The following is a 23,563-nucleotide window of genomic DNA, read 5'->3' on the forward strand; positions in this document are numbered from 1 at the left end:
ACACATGTACACACACAGCCTCACGAACGTAACATTTGTGATGCAAAACATCCCAGAATAAAATTAGGGAAAGGTCCAAATGGTCCCCTGTTGCCAATTTACTCTACTCCTGCTCTTACCCCAGATTCTCTCATTTCTTTTACTCTTTTAATCCTCACCAAGCTCCAGAGTTACTTCCACTTTTATGCTTATGCAAAAAACACCAGACTACTTCTCTGAGTCACTGTCCCCCACCCCTCCAAATGTCCTACATCAAAATCCTAAAAGCCTAGCCACATATCAAAGCTAATGACTGAGTAATCCACAGATTCTCCCTGGTGAATGCTCAAAGGACTGCTGATTTTCATCAATAGCACAAAGGATGTTTTGCAGACAGGTTTCTTTGAAAGTGAAGGATATTTTATTAAGCCCAAGGTATTTTCAGGGAAAGCTGGTTTGTGAAAGGTTTTCCTCTGATAAGTCTACTTTTTAGATCTTCCTTCAGCTATACCCTGGGCAAGGCTACAGCATGGCTCATAGGCTAGAACCTCTAGAAATAAGCTAGCTGACCCTTCTGATCTCGGATACAAGATTCAAAATTCTATCCAGTAGAAACTAAAACAATCTAATATTCACATAGATCATTAACTTCAGACTGCTTTGTACTCGGTAGGTTCCCAATCCGATGAATTTAATTGAACCAATTTTTCAGCAAATTGGTATAACTAAGCAATCGCTAAAGAAAATTTAAGCATTTTAGTTTTTACTCTTACTGAAGAGGAATTTTTCACTCAAAAGGCTAATCTTATAATCATCTCTTTGTTCTGCTTCTGTAGGCATACTTGTTGCAGAGGCCAAAGGGCAAAGTGATCTTTAGACCAACTGAAGACTCACCCTTCCCTTTGATTGTTCTGTCTAGATAACAGATGTATTGCCTAAGTTTCTGTCTGAAAATCTCATGCTCTGTAACTGCCCGTAGCCCATAGCAACTCCCCCTGCTTACCTGTAACCCAAAACAACTCTCAAAGTCTGTAACCCCGTGAGGACAAATCAACCAATCAGCCCATGCCCACTGTAATAGCACGGATAAGCCCTAAAGAAGCAAGACTGCCCCTGAGCTTGGGCCGGATCTTTAGAGCACTAGCTCTTCTGGGACCTCCCGCGTATTAAACCTGAGTTCTCCAACTCTCTGAGTGGTGCTTGGTTTCTTGCCGGTCTGATTTCACACCTTTTATGCAACACTACCAGTAAACTGAAACACAAATTTCATGTCCCAATATCAATCTGTTCTTTTACTACTTAGATAATAACTGCTTTATAACTTTTGAGGGTCACACAGATACTCTCTTAAGAATCTGATAAAAGCTACTAACCTCATCAACAGAAAATTGTATACTTGGAAACACACAGAAGTGACCCCTAAAACCTACCCATGAACCAAAAGATAAAAATGACTGGCCTAAAAATACGAACGTGTAAGGCTAGGGAAGGTGGAAGAACTGAAGACAGGACAAAAAGACAAGTGAAAAAAGTAGAAAGGGGTAAAGGAGAGGTGAGGTGGGCAATGAAGAGACAATAACTCCAAAATTAGACATCAAACTGTGTGATTCTATACCCCAATGTGACCTCACCTATTAGATTTCATTTGACTCATTCAACAAAAAGATCATATTATACCCTACTTTAAAGATGAGAAAACTAAGATTTTAACTGGTTAAATGAGTGGCTCAAGGTCAAACATATCAGTACATAAAAGAAGCAAGACCTTGACCCACATCCTTGAGGGTTTTTCTGATACATCACTGACTCCTAAGTGGAAATGGAATTCAGAGAAGACTGAAGAAAGGAAGAAAGAGTGGGTAAGAAGCTAAGAAAAGAAAGAGAAAGGAACTGGGTGAGGAAAAATAATATGAAAGAGATTTAAAGTGGAAGCAAGAGAATAGAGATGAAGATAAGGTATAAGCAGAGACACTAAGGGGGAAATAAGAACTTTCTGTCATCTTGTTAGGTAGTTAGTCAGAAATGAGCAACAGAGGGAACAAAGGAATAGCGGCCCAGCCCAGAGACCACCCAAAGAACACCCCAATAGTAGTAGAATTCTGGGTATGCACATGCACACTAAGTAGTTATATAGCAGCCAAGTGTCAATCAAAATGACCTCACTTGCTAATCACCTAGGAAAGCCTTTGGAACTATCCAACACGGACCAAATATAATGCAGACATTCCCACTTCTGAGTCCTCTTTGCCCTTTTGTGGCCTTTTGTGTGGCCTTTTCTGGCTTTTGTGGCCTTTTTGTGGCCCCCTTGTGTTGGTTACAGCCCTCTGTTACAGGGACCCTGTGCCTCCCTGGGACATGCTTTGTCTTTCTAAAATATACTTTTAATGAATCTTTTCAAATCTGACTGACCTGTGACTCTTCACTGCGTCAATGAGGAAGAACTGAGGAAAAATGCTAACTACACTTCTATGTTGTTATCCCTCTGCCTCCTCCATGCCGTTGGGGCGACGCCGAACTCCTATCAGACCCAGCGGCAACAACCTTAGTTGTTATAACAAAAATCTGTGTTGCAACTTCTAGCTCTTTATAAAAACAGAGTAAAAAAACTCTTTTCTCAAACATCAAAACCTAGAATATCAAAACCTAGGATATGCATCCTGATTATGAAAATGGTAAAGAAAAACTAAAGCAGAAGAGGATAAAGAAAGACATAAACAATTCCTCCCAAAAAGGAGGAGGCTGAGGACTTCTGGTGTGGAATGAAACCCTACAGTTAATGCGTAACCGACCCAGGAACCCTCACATACCTCTTCTCAACAGCTCTGGACACAAAGGTGGTGGTGGTCGGGGGTGGAGTGAGGTGGGGGGTGGCGCGAGGGGGCGTTTATCCACAGTTACATTTTTCTAAAATGGAAACTAAACCAGAATCCTTATTTCTAATATTAGCCTTCTAGACTTGGTGTGGATTATGGCTTTATTATTATTATTTTTTTAATGATTGTTAGAAGTTACTGCTATTGCTTTGGATAAAGTTGATTTGTAAACACTTTTATTAACTTCTGTTTCTCCTCACAGAAAGTGAGAGATGTTTAAATTGTTATCCATGAGAATGGCAAAACGGCTTCAGCTCCAATGGGTAGACTTTGAGAAAATGTTAAAAAAATAAAAAATAAAAAAATCCAAAAAGAAGGAGTGGCAAAGGGAAAACCACACACAAGCTCAAAAAAGTAAACCTGACTGTCCAGAGTTCCACTGGACACAGCATGGGTTTCAAAACAGTGTTTGAAAAGCAAATCTGCAAAAGTCTCTGCCCCTTTGCTCCAGGCTACAGTTCCCAGTGGGAGACAGGAAAGCAGGGTGTGGTGGGTGCCAGGCTGAAGTGTACAAGTGATGAAGCATACAGGGCTGAATTTAGAGACTTTGCTGACAGGAAGCAGAATATCAGCATGTTCAAGATTCAGTCACTCTGCCCTATTCTAGGGTTACCAGAGTCCATTAATAAAAGCACAAAGGATGTTTGGGAGAGCTTGGCTGGGTCACACTGTTGTTGAGATAAGGAAGGACAGATGAGTTGAAGAGATTCATCTCCCCCAAAACAGAGTCTTTTGTACAAGGAGGAAGTCAGACATCCGGAGAGAACCCTTCATCACAGACAGAAGACATATTGAGACCTACATCAGCGCTACAGTTTAAATATTCAAACCTATGCATCCTGATGTGGAATGAGTGGGTTCTGGTTAATTTAAAAAGCTAATAATGGAATGGAGGTATTAGTGGTAGCAAAGCATAATGGGTAAGTGGCACTCAGAAACAGAGTCATGCATTTGCAGCCTTTCCTTGCACTCACTGTCACCTGCTGCACAAGAATTTTCAGGAGTAGGGATTGGAACCAAAGACGTATTTCTTCTGTCTACTTTCTACTATGCCCCGAAAGCCAGAACTCTAGACCTTATCTTCTGCAGACACAGGCAAGTTATGAAACCCTATAGCAATGTTTTTGCAGGTAAAATAAATGAATTTGAAAGCTGTTGTGTCAGAGCGTGTTTTGAAAATGATTTCTCGTTAATAGCCTTACGAATTGCATTAGCATTTAAACATTCAGAACCACCATCATTATAAAATATACTACTTATACAGTGCAAAGAAATCCAATCCAAAAAATTATTCGTGGCAAGGGTGAAGGAGAAGCTATCGAGAGAGAAAACATCTACAAGGAATACTGAAGCCCATACAACAAGCTCAGTAATGAGCTATTTAAGGATTTGTTGGCAACCTTTAAATAGCGTTTCACTTTGAACAACAAATGTTACTGGGAGCATTTTGGCCCCTGAAGACACTGTTTTAAACAGGCTACCTTCTGAAAACTTAAGATTAGAGCATCTATGAGCACAGCTTACAATACACCAAGCAAAACAAATCTATATTTGTTAAGATAATGGCTTGATCAATAAGTACAAATGGGAGAGGGGGTTGTTTGGTTGTTTGCTTTGCTTTGTTTTATATTGTTTGTACAGATACTGAATTTTAGAGCAGGAAGAGAGCACCTCAGGGAGAGCTGCCCTCTACACTTGGGTTTTTATAGATGAAGAAACTGAAATAATTTCCTTGAGAAGAGAGTCATAACACCTTACGATCTTACCTCTATCTAGTGTGATTCTAGGCCCTAAGAAAGCTCCAGATAGAAAGCTTTCCTTTCTGTGTGGAAAATGGTCCACTCTCTCTCACAATGCTGTCTAGGCTATTATTACACAGGCTTTGTAGTTAGAGAGGAGACTGATTCAATGTGTGCCAAGCACAAGGGCTCCAAGCACAAAACAAGGACCTTGGAGATTATCTCATCCAACTTCCTCATTTTACAGAAGAGAAAAAGACAACCCAGAAAAGTAAAAGCAACCAGGCCAGAGTTCCATATCAGGTGAGAAATGGTTACCACAGTAGCACCACTGACATATTTTTGGACCAGATACTTCTTAGATGTGGAGGCTGTCCTGTGCATTGTAGGATGTTTAGCAGCATCCCTGGCCAGCAGCAATCCCCCCCACCCAACTGTGACAATGAAAAGTGTCTCAAAACATCGCCTACTATCCTGCAGGAGCGGAGGGGGAGGACAGAACTGCTCCCAGTTAAGAACCACTGGGTTAGAAACTAGTATAACCCACAACCAAATCTCTCTCACTCCCAGCCTGTGCTCTTTCACTATGTGAACATTTGTTTTCAAATAAATATTTTGCCACCAGGGAGAACTGATTAATGTATTAAGCCATTCCTACTGATTACATGTCAAATGATGTTTTAACAAGCTCTTAAAAATGAGTCTTAAAGATATAAATTAAGCACATTTCCCCATCTAATTGTGTGTACCTGACATGAATATAAACACATATTTGTATGTGGAATCTATGAAACCACAAGTTCCTCATTTTGGGTTGGCAAAATATAGCAATGTCATGTTAAAAGACAATTCAGGAAGAAATCCCTCTAGCAACAGTAAAATTTCTTACCACCCTTAGACAAATTCACTACATGTTGTACCTAAATACAGATCATCTTTTTTTTTTTTAATTAACAAGAAGGAACTTCACTGTCAAGTTGCTTAATTATCTTATTATAAAGATAAGAAACCCAGTTCAACGAGCTGAGGTTTCCTAAAATACTGCTTCCAAATAGTGCCAGATTCTTCCTTAAACACAGATGAGATGACAGAGGACACCCACCTCTTAACCACCACCAGCAGCCTCTCATTTTGGAGTTCCAGTTAACTACAATGTTGCAGTATTACCTGTTTCTCTTTTTCCGGTGTTCTCTGTTAGAATTTTCGGATTCGCTACCACTGCTTGTGTTACAGCGTGAGCGTGACCTACAGATAAAACAAGAAAAAAAAAAAAACAAACACATTTATGACAAATAAAACCTTTCATGTTGGTTCTTTACAATTAATTCTGCAGTAAAATTACTAATCCAACATAAGTGTTATCCCTCCTCCAGTCAGTACTTCTCAATTCAGTCAGACATCTGAATGAATCTAAAGAAATGTGAAAGTACATTAAGGCAAATGTCACCATGCACCCAAAAGGGACCACAAAACCAAGTACTTCCAGTAGCACTCTGACACAGCGAAGCTATAAGCCTCTGTGGTGGACTAAATATGGACATAAACTCCTGTCACACTGTCAAACCCCCAACCCACAAAGAGAGAGGTACAGTTTATTTCCTCTCCCCTTGAATTTGCACTGGTCCTATGACTGATTTTATCAATAGAATGAGGTAGAAGAGATACTTTGCCAGGTACTAGACCACTCCTCAACAGGGCTAGTAGCTCCTGCTTCCTCCCAGTCACTATCTAAAGAAGCCTAGGCTAGCCAAGTGGAGAGACTATAGAGAGAGAGGCCCCTGACCTCCAGCCACTTGGCCAAAATACCAAGTATGAGAGAGAAAGGGCTCTTGAATAATCCAACTTCAGCCACCATCTGGCTGTAGCTTCATCTGAGGCTAGAAAGACTAGCTAAAGAACTGCCTGTTCAATCAACAGAATTATAAGAGAAATAAAGCTGTTGTTGCTTTAAAAGCCATCAATTTTGGGGAGTGGTTTTAATGTAGCAATAGATAAACAAGACAGCTCCTCCGATACAAAGGAACAGAAGAAAAAGAAATTGCTAAGGATGCTACAGAATGGAAGACTGAGAACCAGCTGAAGCCAAAACTGGTATTTGCAAGTTAAAAAACAAATAATACTCTTAAAACAGCCACTAATAAAACAAACAAAAAGAAGTCCCCATTCTTGCCTCCACACTGAGCAGTGCTAACTGCTAATCCTTCCTCCTTTCCCTGACCCTCCTTCTAATTTTTTTTTTTTTACCTCCTCCTTTGCTTTAAATCTGAGTCTTCACCACTGTTATGGGCTTTCCTACAGAAAAATAAAATAAATGAAGACATTAAACAAAACAGGAAATTATCATCAGTTGGCTAAGGAAAGCACACCAAAATGAGTTTCACTTCAGTTAATGAATATTTGTTATGTATTCATTCATTCACCAAACATTTAAATCACACATATATAAAAATCAATCAATCGGTCAATCAATCGATCAATCACACATATATGCCAGGCCCAGAAATAAAACAACTGGCTTCAAGAAGTCAGTAACCTAGTGGGCGCTGCAAACAGTCTATAAATAACAATACGCAACACGACTTAAGATCCATTCATCCAATGATGGAGTTAGTCTGCAGTTCCTAGGTCTGCCATCCACCAGGCCAAATTCAGCCATAATCTGATGTCAGCTCTCACTTGGATGCCTTTTCCAGTGCCCTGGCTTCCCAGTCTCTTGACCTTTACTCTAATAAACTCTTCGCAATAACGCAGCAACCCACGCTCTAGACTTTATCATCTGTAACCACCTCCAAATACATTCACCTCTCCTTCCTGTTTACCTTCAAACAGGTTTGGTGAGGCTTCCTGGTTAAATGTGTGGGCTCCGGAGGAAAACAGACTGAACGTGTACCCCATCTTGCCCACTGCTGAGTTCTGCGATTTAAACAAATGACTCCTCTATTTGGGGCCTCAGTTTTAGTAGAGCCTCCCACGAAGCTTTGATAGGAGGATAAAATGAATTAACACATTTAAAATGTATAGAGTAGGACTTGACCCATTGTGAGCATTCAGTATATGTTAGCTATTATTATTATTGCTTACGCAACTACTTCCATTTTTCCTTTCTTTGATCTCAATGGGACTACTTGTCTATTGACCTTGCAACTTTGCATCAGCTTCTTGCCTTTCTCCATTCCTTCCCTGACTCAGCTTAGATTTCTATCATCTCAATAACATACATGTCAGTACTCAAACTTCCTCAAAATCTTTGGTTTTCTTTAGTCTTTTTGGTAGGACCCCAAGCATAGATGAAACCAACTACCCAGGTTTCTGGGCTATCCCTCAACAGCTGGCTAAGCAGTGAGGAGGGAGTCACACAAAAGAACATATTAGTTACACTACCATGCTCATAAACCTCACATGGATCCACAACATGGCCCAGCAATCCTACCACCCTTCTCTGATCTAAGTACTCTGTTTCTGAAAAGCAGTTTTAAACTCTTTTTGCCTTGCAATCCTCTGGTACACAGTACCTCTGCTTCAACAGATAACTGTTTTCTTCCAAAGGAAAAAGAAGCCATCAAATGGCAGCTCTTTCATCTTCCTGTTACCAAAATAAAACTTACCAACATCTCCCTCTCTGTTATTTACAGATCTGTCCTTACAACTAAGGTCAGTCTCTCCGCCGGTGCTATGTGGGTCCCATTACTTCTTGTCCTCTCAATGACTTTCATTAACCACCCTCCTACCTCTCACATATATTCAATTTGTCCTCATGGAAAATTCTTTTACTGGCTTTTCACATTCTCAAGTCTCTCCTGTTCACACACACACACACACACACATGCACCCCTACTTGACTCCACACATCCCCTTGTGTCTCCTGCCCAGTCTCTCCCCTTCAAAGCCAAACTTCGTGAGAGAGGTGTCTAAGCCCCTTGACTCCATTTCCTTTCCCTTTATTACATGTGCCTTCACACTCTGATCGGGGCACACAAGCTCTTTAAGACCACCATCACAACTTACATTCCCCTTTTCCCCAATATACTTCTGTCAAATAACATAACATTGACATGTCTCTGTCCTTACACCAAATTTCTGGATAACTAGTATAAACTAGAAAAAAAAAAAAAGAAAAAAAAATATATGTGTGTGTGTGTGTGTATATATATATACACACAAACACACACATATATATGTATATATATATATACACATATATATGTATGGTTCACGTATGTAGCACTTGACAAATACAATTCTATTCTTGTATAGGTTTGACAATTTTCTTAGAGATGATAACTGTCTAGTTTTCTATGTACCTATCAGTTGGTCAGTTTTCCTTGTGCTTATCACTAATTCTTCATCCAAACTCTCTGAGAGAGCTGCAAAATTCCTCCTGAGACAGACGAATGCTCGGGTAATCTGCAAGGCTCTCTGTCCCCCTGCTCTCATCTGGACAGTCTGTATAGTACTGCTGCATAGATGTCACTTTGATTAACTCCATGTACCATGATCCAGGGACTTCCTTTTGCTCCTTTGTATGCTGAATCCCATATACCCAAGTGTCATGGCTTCTTCTCTTAGCTTTGGCGGAATGTATCTTTCAGTTGTTAACAGAGAAAATTTGCATAGCAGGTACGTTTTTTTAAGAGCTGAAATTTCTGAAAATGTTTTTATTCTACACATATAATTATAACTTCTCTGGGCATAAAGTCCTAAATTGAAAATAATCTTCCTTCAGCATTTTAAAGTCAATGTTTCACTATCTTGTTTCTCTGATACTAAGCAGCCCAATGCCAAAATTATGATTTGCAACCAGTTGTGCATGGATTTTTCTCTCCCATATTTCTTCCCCACTCCAAGTTTTAAAAATTCTTTCTTAATATATAATGTTTTGAAATTTAATGATAATGGATCCTGGTATTGATCTAATTTTTCAATCTATTATGCCAAAAGTTCAGTGGGTTCCTATCTACAGTTAGATCATTCAGTTATGGGATATTTTCTTGCATTATTTATTTTATAGTTTCCTCTCCTGCATTTTCTGGGGGCTTTGCCTTAGAAATTTCATTAGTCAAATGTCTGATATCCAGGTTTGATAATTTTTTATATTTATCTCCATATATTTGTTTGTTTTTGTTCTACTTGGGGGAATATTTCCTTAACTTCATCTTTAAATCCTTCGATTGATTATTTTAAATTCTGTCACGTTAATTTAAAGTCTAAGAACTCTTATTCACTCTTTTGATATAAAACTTTTCATATTTTAAAGATAATTATGTTTTTTAAATTTTTTCTTTGTTTCTTATGTTGCCTCGATTTCCTATGACTTCACCACCACCACCACCACCACCACCACCACCACCACCAACCCCTATGTAACTACTAATTGTTTGTTTCAGTCTCTATCTTTCCAAACAGAGCTATCTTCAAATGTCAGGTGATTACGGCTCTCTCTTCATATTTGAGCATTAGGCATGAAAAAGACTGGAAACCTCTGGATGGACAGCATGTTAACTGATGGCTTCACTGTCATGTGGAGCAATGTAATACGGGTAGTCTCAATCATGCATTGGAGGAGCCTTTGAAATTTGGTATCCATATGTCTTTTCTCTTGTATCTGTCCATTTCCTACAGTGAGATTCTCTAATTGCATGCCTGGGAGATATAAATCTGGCTTCTAGCACTCTGGGAATGAAAAGAGAAGGGAGCCATTTAGTAAGCAGATATTCACTCTCTTGATTTTTTTTCCCCCTATGGCCACAATTTCTCTGTCTCTTTCACAAAGCTAATCCTCTTCAACTAAGCCAAATACATGCTGGAGTTTCTCTCAGCTCTGTCATTGGCTTTGTCTTTGCATTCTATCTATACTATCTATCTAGACAGTCTAATCTCTATTTCATATTTCAATAAACATCGTTAAGCAATTTATATTTCAGTCCAGACAGCCAATCCAGCTTCTGACTTACCAATAATCCATTTATATCCTATACTTGGACTTCTCGAAGGTACCACAAATTCAGCATTCCAAAAACCAAACAGTTGTCCCTTTCAATCCTATAATGTCCTGGTGATTCTTATTTCAGTGTATCACACGTTACGTTAATCCATGAAACTATACAAGCCTGGATTTCATTCTTTACATCTGTCGCTCCTTCATCTTCATACTGGTCCTTCCAGCCTTATTGATTTATCCTCCCAATGGATCTCGAAACCACTAGCTTCCTTATCTCTACATAAACTCCTTGGCTTAAGCCACCATTCTGTTTGGCCAAGACTCATATGGTATAGCCCGCTGCCTGGTCTCTCTGTTTCCACTGTCCTCTTCCACCTTTTCTCCTCAGAACAGTAACGATCATCTTTACACAATACAAATGTGACCTTCTAAAAACTACTGGTCTAATGACCAAACTCCTCGAAAAGGCTCAGGTCTTATGAGGTCTGGCACCATCTTTCTCTCTGGGCTCATTTCTAACGCTTTTCTTCGACTCTCAATGCATGAGCAACACTCGTCTTTTGTCATTTTCACGAATGCTCCCCCCATCCCTTCCATCTCAAGGCCTCTGCACATGCTAGCTGCTTCACCTCTTTGCCTGCTCTTGTCCTAGATTCCGGCTCCAGAATTCCACCTCAAGGAACCCTTCCAGACCTCCCTGACTCAGCAACTCAGCAAAACTCCCCCTAATAGTGCTGGCTGCACAGGTCAAGCAGCTATTCTTATAACACATGTACTTTTCTGTATGCATATTAAGATTCAATTTAAAAAAAGAAGCCTTTTAAATCCCCCTAAGCATAACTCTGAGACTCTGAGGACATATAAAAGTCATAAATGCACAGGCATTTGTGTGATTTGTATAATCCTTCCCCAACAAATTGTAAGCTCTCAAAGGGCAGAGACTTTCTTTAGTGCTGTTTAACACAGTGCCTAAAGTAAGCACTTTAACACAGGCATAAAGTAAGCACTCAATAAACATTTTTGAGTGTAAAGATGAACAGGGTGAAAATAAATTGTACTGACAGAAAGTACGCTGGCTTTATTTTTCCAGAACAGGGATGTTTAAACAAGCAGGCTTCGGGGTCTCCATGAACCTTAAAAATTATATGGAAGTTTGTATGTGTATTTCATTATGCACATTTTGCCCCCTAGGAAATGAATCCAACATTTCATCAGATTTCAGAGTTCTATCATCCAAAACAGTCAAGTACCAATGTTCTAGACTCTGTCGGAGTTTGACAGATGAATCCATCTAATGACAAACAACTGGCAGAACATGAAATTTTGATATCTTTTACAAAACATATTATCCTAGCATCCACTACAAAATAGTATTTCCTATCCTTAAATTTAAATCCTTGAGATTCTTCCATGCTAATGACAAATCTTGGTTTTAAATGTCAGAGTTAATCTATCTATATAGGGATTTGTGCCCAGGGGCAAGGTAAGTATGTGTGAGGATAAAACAAAACTAACAAGAACAGGGCCATTACAGGGCATTTATAGTGAAAAGTAAAAAAATAAAAAATGAGTTCTAGCTCTCCCATGCCAACGTGCAGCAATGGCTAGTCTCCTCAAACACACGTGCCAAATAAGAGAACTTTCAAGTGACGCACAGAACAAGACAGAAAGCTCTGTGATTGCTCAGACAAAATCAAAATGGTCTTTCCCCTGGATGGTGCCAATGAAAGGATCCTGTAACCATTCACCACAATTACTTCTCTGTATTTCACAGGAAGCCAACAGAAAATGTATCTCAGTACAGAAGTCATTAAGTCTGGATTTGAGAATGTATATGCTCCAAATTACTTCAAGCATTTAATTTGAAAAAAAAATAATGTAAATTTTGGTATATTGTAGCAAAACTTGATAAATTCATATTGAATATATTAAAATCAAAATGGCCATCTACTCAAAATGTATAATTATTTAGGTAATAATGACAAAGTACACTAATAATTAAGGAGGAAAAACCTATCTAACAATGATCATATAGTGCCAAATTCCTAATATATTTAGTGATTCCTACCACCCACATCCCCTCAACACACATATACACACAAATGCGCTCCAAAAACGGTGTTGCCTCCGCTTTAACTCTTATCCAAGCTGAACCAATCCTTAGTAGAGAAGAAAAACAAAAAAATCTTTCCTCCTGCCTCATTTAAATGATGGTTCATTATTCTTGCCTTTTTCACTTGTACGGACCTGGATCCACATCCCAGATATGTTACAAAGGAAAGTTACCGTGATCTACCTGAGTCTGTTTTCTCTTCTGTAAAAGTGACATGATAACGCTGGACCAGGTACTTTCCATGATACTCAGCCCCATCCCAACCCATCTACAATCTTTCCTGCATTGCCAAGATGAGATGCCTGAAAATTACATTTTTCTGGACTTCTTCGCCAGCTAGGTTCCACTTAGAGATGCACTCAGGTAAGATTTGAAGGCAGGAGAAAAGGGGAAGCAATTGAGCTTCTGGCAGTACCTATGGCATCCACTATTGAACTCTTGAGAAGCGGAGGGCCCACCGTGTTAGCTGCGGTGGTGGTACCTCCGGCAGCGGCAGCAAGAGTCATGCCTATGATAGTGGTGCCTACAACTATGTCAGTAGTAAGCACTGGCCAGTGAGGGCTGGCTCAAAGGCAGGAGCAGCTTTTGGATCTCTGAGTAACACCTTCTTCTCTTCTTTTGTTTCTCCACAGAGCAGGGTCAGTAGAGCATCCAGATATCAGAGATGCACCACTCTGTCTTTTGTTCCTTTACTCCAACTCACATTTATGCACCAAATACCCTGCATTAATCCTCTACTCAAAATGCCTAGTGACTGAATGATACAAATGCCCATTTCCATATATTATTATAAGGATCAAATGAGATAATATATATAGCAAGCAATTTGCTCAGGACTTAGAACAAGATAAATGCCAACTACTGTTCCACTATTCTATCTAATCACTGTTGGTCATGATTTATCTCTCCCTTTCCAGTCCTACTAGGTGAAGGTGATACAGACCTTTCTTAACTATCAAAGGATTTCAGGGAAGTTGAATCGGGTGAAGGTGGAGAATAAGACTCTGGGAAATTGGTAGAAGTAGAAGGAATCAGACAGGGATAGACCAGCAAATAAATATAAACTAAGGCACGAAGAGAAAAGGGCTTCCGCTTTCCAGATCCACAGCATATATATATCAAAAATATATATATATTGTTATCTGAGAACATGACCTGAACTTGTCATAATTATAAAAGTCACTTATAAAATACCACTTATATAGGTAAAACAAAGTAAAACGGCTCCCATTATACAAGAATGAAATGAATTTCACTTGGACCCATCACGTTGCCCAGCCTGTTTTGCAAGAGAATCTAAAACTTCTAGATACGGACGTTAAAGAAAGAAAATTAAGTACACACACACACACGCAAGTATCATCATACAAACAATCTGACTTGCTGGGTAAAAAGGGTTCATTTTCTTTGTGTTTGAAAAGAGTTTTACTCACATTTATGCAACAATATCATTCTGGAGGGCAGAGCACTTAGCCTCAGCTAAGATTTATCTATAAACATAATTTTGTCTTCTCAGGTCAAAAAATTTAATATCTCATATATTAATATAGACCATTAATATAATATATACTATGTTATATAATGTATTACACGTACTATATAATATATAGTTACTATATATACATATTTTTAACTTATGAGTCTTAATCACAATATAAGAAGTAAGTTCCTGTCAATATTTTTGAAATTATTCTCTGAAACTCTGGCTGTTTAAGAGAAATGCTTCAGGATTCCTAGCTAATTTTATCTCAAAAACCATAAGCTTTCTGTTAACTTAGGGAGACAAACAGTCATGACATTATGAGAATAACCTGTAATAAAAAGGTGACTGGAACTCTGTGCTTCTGTTGAGAATCAAAAACAGAGGGGCTGTGTTCAGCTTACCTTCTCCTCGTTGGCTGTACAGAGTCGTCACTCCCACAGGAAGGGTTTCGGCGGCGCATGTAGGGGAACTTTGGAGATTTCGTGCGGTCAGTGGGAGAGTTGTAGAGTCCACTGGGGTGGAAGAGGAATGGTCAATAATGACTACAGAGGACCCAGAAGAGCGAACACTCTCGCCCTAGAACCTGATGCTTCTATGGAAGAGTTCATAACTGCATAATTGGTAATCACAGGGGAATACTGGATTGTGGGCACACAGATCTCTTTGCTGACAAGATATAGTAAAAGAAAAGAGAGGTAAGACCTGGTAAAACAAATCATAAAAGTCATTATTTTGCAGGAATAGATTTGTCTCATTGGCCTTCAACAGTCAGAAATGAACAGACTCAAATGATAGCAATAATAACAACAACAAATTGCATTTATTATACACCTACCACATACTAGGCACTGACCAAGCTAAAAGCTTTGTATTTTGTATTTATTATCTTAGCTAAACTTCACATCAACCCTAAACACTGAAGTACAATTATTAAGCCTATTTAACCAAAAAAAAAAAAAAAAAAAAAGGAAATACAGAGTTTTTAATTAAGTAGCTCACGTAAAGGAGCTAGAAAGCGGTAGAGCTAAGATTTGAACCCCTGGGTGGTCATAGCTAAAACCACCATAACTATACAGCCAGGAGGCTATAATGCAGGTCTGTCACTGGTTTGGTAGTAATGAGCAAAAGAAATTAAATATGTATGTATGTTAGGCGTAAAGGTCTTCTAGAATCACTATTTATCTGCTATAGTTTTTAACTAAAATTTTTATGAGTTGAAATTAGAGAAATTATCTTTATTTCATTTCATTTAGAGTTTTCAGAAATATATTATCTTACTCTAAACCATCACGATGACCTTTCAAGACAGTTTCTTAATATACACTAGTTTTCCTTTCTGTCTTTCCAGGAGAGTTTCAAGTTAGGACACATCCTGTTGATTTCCACTTCAGAAGTTCCCGGTCACGCTGATTTAGAAATCTGACTGCCTTGTCCAGAAGTAATCATAACCAGCCACAGGATTCCATTATTTGATAGGGACAAATGCTATCCACTTTTCTACTATTCTCCTTTAGGGGACAAAAAACAAAAAACAAAAAACAAACAAACAAAAAAAACGATTCCCTTTACCTCTGGGGGCCGTTTTCTTCCCATGGTGCATGAGATTTGCTTCTTTGGGTGTCAGGGCTGTTTTCATTCTTTGTTTTCTTAAAGCTTTAAAAAAAAAAGTATACAAAACAAATCAACTAGAATATAAAAAGAAGCCATGTACTTATTTCTTCAGTAAAATTATTTATTTAATGAATGTCTACGAATGTGTTTTTATTTATATTTGTGACTTACCCCAAAAAGGTTATGAAGTAGCTGCCTAAAAAAACACATGTCTCCAGCAAGTAATTCTGAGTCTTTCCCCATCCCACTTCCTTTCTAGTTTTACTGCTTTTAAATCAAAAGAAGGCTAGTCATTCATTTTTACAAAACTCAAGAGAGTCCACCTGCACAACAGGAAGTCAAGGCAACCAGATGATGAAGAAGGAAAGCTCTTTTTAGCAGCGGGCAGAGACTCCCTGGCTCTGGACTTGGGACTGAATCTGTGCAGGTCAGTAAGCTCTAGGCAGGTTTAGGCTACCCACACTGCCCTTTCCTTGCCCCCAGTTTCCACATCTTGGCATCATCCCTCCAAACCAGAATGACTTTCAAATGCCATTTCCTGACCTAGTATCATCTTTCTGTCCTAAGAATGTAAATATAACCGAGTTGTTATCTAATCCCAACAAATTGTTTTAGAAACACATGGGAGACACCAGGAAGGACTCATTAGAAGCCACCTCGCCAGTGTGGGAGGGGAGGTGTGTCACCTCTCACTTCCCCGGGAGAGTCTCATCTTCAGAAGAAGATAGAACTACTTAACTCATAATACGCTTTTAACCCTGGCTTTTTGAGGAATCTTCTATATAACTGTCCTCAAACATGGTCATAGCAGAGTTCTTTATAACAGCCAAGATAGAGGAGAGAGAAAAAATTGACAAGGTCATTCAAAAAAGGGAAAATAAACTTGTACCCCAGCATATTATAATTATAGGAATATAAGCCTAAAAAATACATTTGACAAAAGTACATAACTCATAGCATTAGTAGACAGTAGTAGGTTTCATATGTGAATGTTATTTTTATAAAGGTTAGAAATCTTTAGAACATCAAATTTCCAAAGTAAAAGTTTACTTTTGAAATGTGGAAAAGTAATAAATATTGTAGATATTTAATATAACTGCAGAAAATGTGCACGTACCCACACAGGTGTGTGAGAGTTTAATAAGGAAAAAAAGAAAAAGGAAATTGAGAAATGGAATAGCAAGATGAAAGAGGAATTGGGAGACTCAAAGAACAATGAAATCTTGGGTGGCAAATTAATGGCATTCACTCCCTAAGCTATTTCTCATCTAGAGTTTGAGTGGGGAAATCTGGCAGCCCTTCAGGTATCGGTTCTATTGGCAAGAACTCAGTTACAAAGGAGACTGAACTCCTTCTACACATTCTAAAAGGCTTGGGATCTGAATTTCAGGGAGGATTACTATTCTTATGCTGGATTTACCATAGCACACCCTGTGCAAACAGGTTAAGGTGACTCTACCCACAGCTGTGAGGCTGACTAAGGGAGGCACAGTAAGCTAAAGTATATGCAAAGGCAAAGAACTTGTCATTCCAAAAGAGAATCTGTACAGGGAGTGTTCTGGAAACCAGACGAAAGAAAACCCTGCAGTCAAAACCCTGGGGGCAAACATCGCAACTCTGAAAATCCTTATACCTTAAAACTACTTTGCTAAGAAATTATACACTGTATTTCTCCAAGTAATCACAATCCAGCTAAATGAAGACACCATTATTTACTAACAAAAGATGGAGGAGACGATCTAAGAATTCTTTCAAGGTCATGTATTTCTGATTACTTGGAGTTCTCCATGATATGTGTGGCGTAACCTCTAGAGAGAATGTGAGCCGATGAAAGCTGCTCATTGTATGTCTAAAATGCTGTTCCATGAACATAATTGGAGATAGGAAAAAATGATACAAAAATAGTATCTTAAGAACAAGTCTGATCTGTCAGGGAAACAATTCATGTAATACATTAAGAGAAGGTCTTTCCTCTGGGGAATGCTGCTGGGAAAATTGATGCAAAGGACCATGACAACTCTTCATACATATGCAATCACTGACTTCTGAAGCCCTGCGCCTCTAAATGCTATAAACCCTCTTTCCAGGGCCATAGTTCAGTGCACCGCTGTAATGAACACAGTACATTAAACATGAGTATCATCCACTTTATTTCATAGGTCCCTTTGAGTTAGTCCATTATATCATGCCATTTAAGAAATCACGTGGAATTTTCACTTTGCTGCCAAGAACGCAGACCACAGGCTATCTTGGAGATCACCATGCTGTGACAGCAGGGGCATTTCCTTCAACTGAGAGAGGCAAGATCTGATGTTTTATAATTCATTGGCATTATAAAGTATTCTTTGGCCCACAGACTATTTTGATCAAAAGTGTTAGTTAAGTATCAACATGAAAAGATTCTTAACCTTGCCCACAAGAACAATCGTCTTTGTGACAGCACATAATGTTCCTTCAGTTAACTGACTGACCTTTTTATTGGTGAAGGTGCAATAATTTTAGTTGTTCCTTCATTTTCTCCATTTTCTATGTTTGCAGTTACTCGATTTATGCTGTTTGATCCTAGTAGCAAAGAGAGAGAAGAGAAAATAAAAGGAAGGAGATAGTGATCAGGAAAACAGAAAGAAGCACAAAATTATTTTCAAATGCAATTTTGGGGATGTCATGGCACACTGTGTCGATAAATTATAATTCCAAATAAATAATGAGTTGAACAATAAGGTGCTATTTTCTGACATGTAAAACCATCAGTCTTCAACATAATAATGTCCTATGGCGTCTAGGCTATGACACTACTTTAAAATGGGACCTTATGAGACTCTAAGAGTTAGCTAATAACTCCATACATCATGGACATTCTTACACTGTTAAAATAAGATTCTAAGATATTTAGTGCTTTATCTTGAAATGTAAAACATAGTAATTGATAGCTATGCTGTAAAGAAGTGACCATTTCTTGGCATGCCATGATAGTTTCCATTCTAAAACAAAGCAAACAACAACACATTTTAAACTTGAAATTATGAAATATTCCAACTCATTATACAGATGGCAAAAAAAGAGTAATACAGATGTGATTTGTACCTCACGCACACACACAAATTTTCAAATGTGTTTATGCAAACATCTCTAAAAGCCTAAAACTGACTTTTTAAAAGCTCTTATTGCACAGATTTGCATATGTTAGGTGAACCAGCAGAGGGAGCCCCCAGTAGACAAGATGTCGCAAATCTTGATCTAATAGAGATAAGTGACGGGCTAGGCTCGTCCTGGAAGTCTGGACCCCATTCTCCGAACAGAGGCTGATAAGCCTGCAGGGATGAGATGTGTGGGCACTGATGATGACTCTTCTCAAGTGGCATGCACCTCTCTCTGGGAGGTGCAGGGGAGACCAGCGAGGGGATGCCCGAAGTTCTTTTTCAATTAACTCTATGCCTTACAGGTGTGTCCACCTCAAAGCAGTATCTTGCAGAAGATGTCCACAGTTTGAGTCCTTCAACCTAAAATGTAATCATCACTAATCACTGATGGTTTTCAAGTCATGAGATGAACTCGTAATAGTAGTAAGAGCTAATATTTATTGAGCATTTATTATATGTCAGGTGCTATTCCAAGCACCTCATTTCTATTTATTCATATAATCCTCAAAATAATCCTATGAAGTAAATACTAACCTCACTCCCATTTTTAAGATAAAAAAAAAAGGGGGGGCCTTTCCCAAGATCTCACAACTCATGGGTTTGGGGCGGGTGTGCAGCTTTGAAATCCAGCAGTGTGGCTCCAGAGACTTAAATCTAAACCACAACACATGGCCTTCCATGTGCCCTCTGTGCCCCACTTTCAAATAGTTAAAAAGTCAGTCTAAATTAAGGGTCTACTGGAAAGGTAGACTCTTTAGAAGATAAGTGAAAAGAATGTCCAATGAAGAGAGTATCCCATAGCCAACTAAGAGGAGAATTTTTTCTCTCAAGGTTAACTGAGATTGAAATGAAGGAATGTGATGTAGATTCAAAATCGTATTTTGGTTCCTATCTTGTAATGCTGAACTGGAAAGGTGAGCCTGGGGATACACATGACATTAAAGGCCAGCTCATGCTAAAGCAACATTCAGAATCCAGGCATCAGAAAACAATAGCGTTGGGGCCTATGAGAAATTTCACCAGGAAATTTCATTATAAATATGGGATACAACCAATTCCCTTGAACTACCCCATGGCCAGTTACTGTCTATTTTACAACCGTTAATAAAATCATAAGGGCAGATTCCCCAAATTCCAGCCACAGATTTGAGATGGAGTTGCTTCTCAAATGTGGAATTCTATGTGGTATGTGGGGCAGTGGCAAGACGGATCAATTCATTTGTGCCCCACTGAGGTTTACTCAAAGTTAATATTTTTAATTGTTTCTAATAATTTTTTTTAACGTGGTATTATTCTCAGTAGGTATTATTACTTCATAATACAAATAAGACTTCCATGTATCTAAGGCTGTTTCCCCAGGCTTGGGAGAGGAGAAGGCACAACAGAGAAACCAATACCCACCGCCAATGACTCCATTCGGAGAGGCACCGAGCAAAGGTGAACATCGTGATGCTAACCAAAGCTCTGTAACAAGCTTAAGCACAAGCCTCGATTTATTCCAAACTCCATCTCATTAGTCTAACAACTAACCACCTTGGAGAAAGTCAGGTTGCTTAATCACTTTCACCTAGTTTTCTTCTATCCAAATCTTCCAAAAAATTAATAAACAGGTAGACAAACAACTGAGGAATATTTTAAAATAGAAAAATTTCATATGGGTATATATTTTCTTCAAAATATATAGGTATATATTTTCTTCAAAAGAACAACATTTGGTTATTCATGATATCCAAATCGTAATTTTATGATGAAACACAAAATGAGTTGTTTTTTAAAAGACTTTCAGGGGAAAAAATATCACGTATATGTGCTCTCTGAGACACGAACAGCAAGGCCAAGCTTCTCCAAAATAAATTGTTCAACTGTCAGGACTATTTTACTAACACAACAGTCATAATTCTCACATACACAGCATGAATAAGGTATTATCAGTAATACGATTTTATTCATGGCTCTTTTCTATTAAAACAGTGGACTACTAACTAAATATCTGTTTAAATGTATTCTCCTCTCCCTACCTTGTGAATTGGACAAGCCTAAGTCTTAAAAGCCTTTCTAGGAAAACAACTTAACGGGGAGAAGCTACTTAACAGCAATAACTTACTGGGAGCACTTAATTAATGAGATTTTATCATACTACCATTTGAGAGGAAAGCTAAGCTATGCAGCAAAGCTAGGTTATGTGTTGGTTACCAAAATCTGCAAAAGTGAGAAATACAGGTTATGAATTATTTAGGTTTACTGACTCCATTTCGCTGACATTGATGACTAACTTTTTTTCTCATGTATCATTTTGCAGAATCATTCCTTCTACATCATTTCACATTCTTAGGCTACAGAGAAGAGGTGATCTGACAAATCCTAAACACTAAAGGGCTCATGTCTTCATTTATTATTGGCCATAGTAGTTGCATTTTAAAGAGGAAAAGTTAAAGCCAAATATTAACTAAAATAATTAACTGACAAAAATGGAATTTCAAGCACTGCTCCAGGAGATATTTTGAAGATGGAAAAATCTTTTTTTTCCACCCCTCTTTCATTGTAAATCATAACAGACCACCGGAAAAGAATATATTGTACATATATGAAAAGTTTAACAAATTGTAATAAAGAAAATGACTATTTAACCATCCCCACTTTAAGAAATAAAACACTGAGAGCAAATCACTTTATTTGGGGCAATTCTTTCTTTTAGATAAAGCCAAACAGTTGTTCTCAACTAAAATATCTAGAAATAGAAATTATTATGTATTCATTTCATAAAATATTTATAGTATACACAATAAAATTATTAATTTTAATTTTTAAATAAAAGGCCTCAAATCTTTTTGTTGAGGTATAATTCACATGTTACATTAACAACATGATTTGATATTTGTATTTATTGCAAAAAATCACCACGATCACCACGATAAGTCTAGTTAACAACTATCACCATACATAATTACACAATTTTTTTCCTGTGACAAAAACTGTTAAGATCTACTCTCTTAGCAGCTTCCAAATGTTCAATACAGTATTGTCAACTATAATAACTATGCTGTACATTACATCCCCATGAATTACTTACTTTATAATAAGCCCTCAAAATCTTCATAAATGAAGGACACATCATTGTGTCTCTCTATAAAGGATGTATTTCTGTTTCCACTATTTTTACCACTAGAAGGGGAAAAAAGTGTCCAAACTAAGACCAAAACATTCCGGATGTGGTAGCATGGGAAATGTGGGACACGAGGACATGTGCTGTATCCTGCAGACGTGGCTACTTCTTAGAGCTTTAGAAACAGCCTCATGCTATAGCATGCTGCTCTTTTAAATGATTGCCACAGATTATCTATAACAAAGATCAGTTATTGACATATGGTTGTTAAAGCTCCTAAGTAAATCTGTATTTTATTTTAGATAAAATATTAACTGCAGCAAGACTACTAAGAAAGAGTCAGGAGCATCCAATTCATTTTAAATATTGTTCACACTGAAAACACAAAGGGCTGTATTTCAGGAGGCTGGTCACATCTAGAAGAATGAGTTTATCAGGGGACTTATTAAGGAGCCAAATCTAACTCAAAACCTGTGATCATTTTTCTCCTGGACTGTTAGACACTACAGCTTAATATGGGTCCACAATTCCCCACAGCTGAGACAATACTGCTGTGCCAGTGTCCGATGTCCCATGGTCTCATCTGTTCATTTTTTAACACCCTATATGCAAATGCTTCCAGCCTGTGTGCATCAGACCACTACCAAGCTTTTGTGTAGTTTGGCTCTCTTCACGTTTGAGTGCCCTCATCTTAAGTGACCCTCACCTTCAGTTCAGGAAGAATGGCTGTCAGAAACGGAATCAACTCTCCCAGGATCTATTTAGCTATTTGATCTGGGGGCAATTCTTTAAAGTCATCTCTGCGATGTCAAGATCTAATGATGAATATACATGGCTGTCCAATTATAAAAACACTTTGCATTTAAATAGTACTATAAGTCTCACAAAATTTGTAACTCTATTTGATACCTAAATTAGTCAACCTAAATTAAATCTTTGATGTTACTTAAATGTTGTCACTGATTTTAATCTACAGAGTGAACATGAAAAATGAATATGTGACATTTAAATGAAAAAATATATATGTCTGTAAGTAAAAATGCCTCATTCTGTTATATGGGGAAAAGACAAATAGCCAATAAGGAAAGCAGGATGGTAATATATAAATAGTTTTGTTTTAAGAACTCTGAAATATGATAAATTTCTAAACTTTCAGGTTAAATTTTATCCCATTTAATCACACATTTTCTCTTCCCTAAACTTAAAAAAAAGAAAAAGAAAAAGAAAAGAAAAACTCTATATTTGATGCTTAAGACAAATAACCAGGACAGATTATAACTATTCTCAATACAACAAGTTATTAGGTTTCAGTAAACCCAATCTGATTGTATATTATCTAACCCAATACAACTTCTTAGAAGAAATGTGTTAAGAATGAGCTAATAAATGGAAATATATTTTAGCTCTATTTCTCACACTGACAGTACAAAGTCACTTTGCCTTGGTTTCACCAACTTTAGACTGAGTGCTTTGGAAAAAATGGCAGATAGTATAGCAAATTAGCAAATTAAAACAAATATTTTCTAATGTCACAAATTATGATCAAAAGTAAAATGATAAAGAAAACCATATATATAAACAGAT

At 37.9% G+C, this 23,563-nt stretch overlaps 1 protein-coding gene across 1 annotated transcript in view; it reads right to left on the reverse strand.

The window, feature by feature from the left end:
• EPB41L4A (erythrocyte membrane protein band 4.1 like 4A) overlaps positions 1 to 23,563 on the reverse strand; it is a 222,581-nt gene that overhangs the window by 28,384 nt on the left and 170,634 nt on the right. The window contains exons 13-17 of the mRNA XM_023533625.1: positions 18,208 to 18,298; positions 15,695 to 15,778; positions 14,527 to 14,637; positions 6,836 to 6,883; positions 5,759 to 5,836 (exon numbers count right to left, since the gene is read on the reverse strand). Coding sequence (XP_023389393.1) covers positions 5,759 to 5,836; positions 6,836 to 6,883; positions 14,527 to 14,637; positions 15,695 to 15,778; positions 18,208 to 18,298 — 412 coding nt within the window. The remainder of the gene's footprint in view (positions 1 to 5,758; positions 5,837 to 6,835; positions 6,884 to 14,526; positions 14,638 to 15,694; positions 15,779 to 18,207; positions 18,299 to 23,563) is intronic.

This window comes from Pteropus vampyrus, unplaced genomic scaffold, assembly GCF_000151845.1.
Source record: "Pteropus vampyrus isolate Shadow unplaced genomic scaffold, Pvam_2.0 Scaffold106, whole genome shotgun sequence".
Taxonomy (NCBI): domain Eukaryota; kingdom Metazoa; phylum Chordata; class Mammalia; order Chiroptera; family Pteropodidae; genus Pteropus; species Pteropus vampyrus.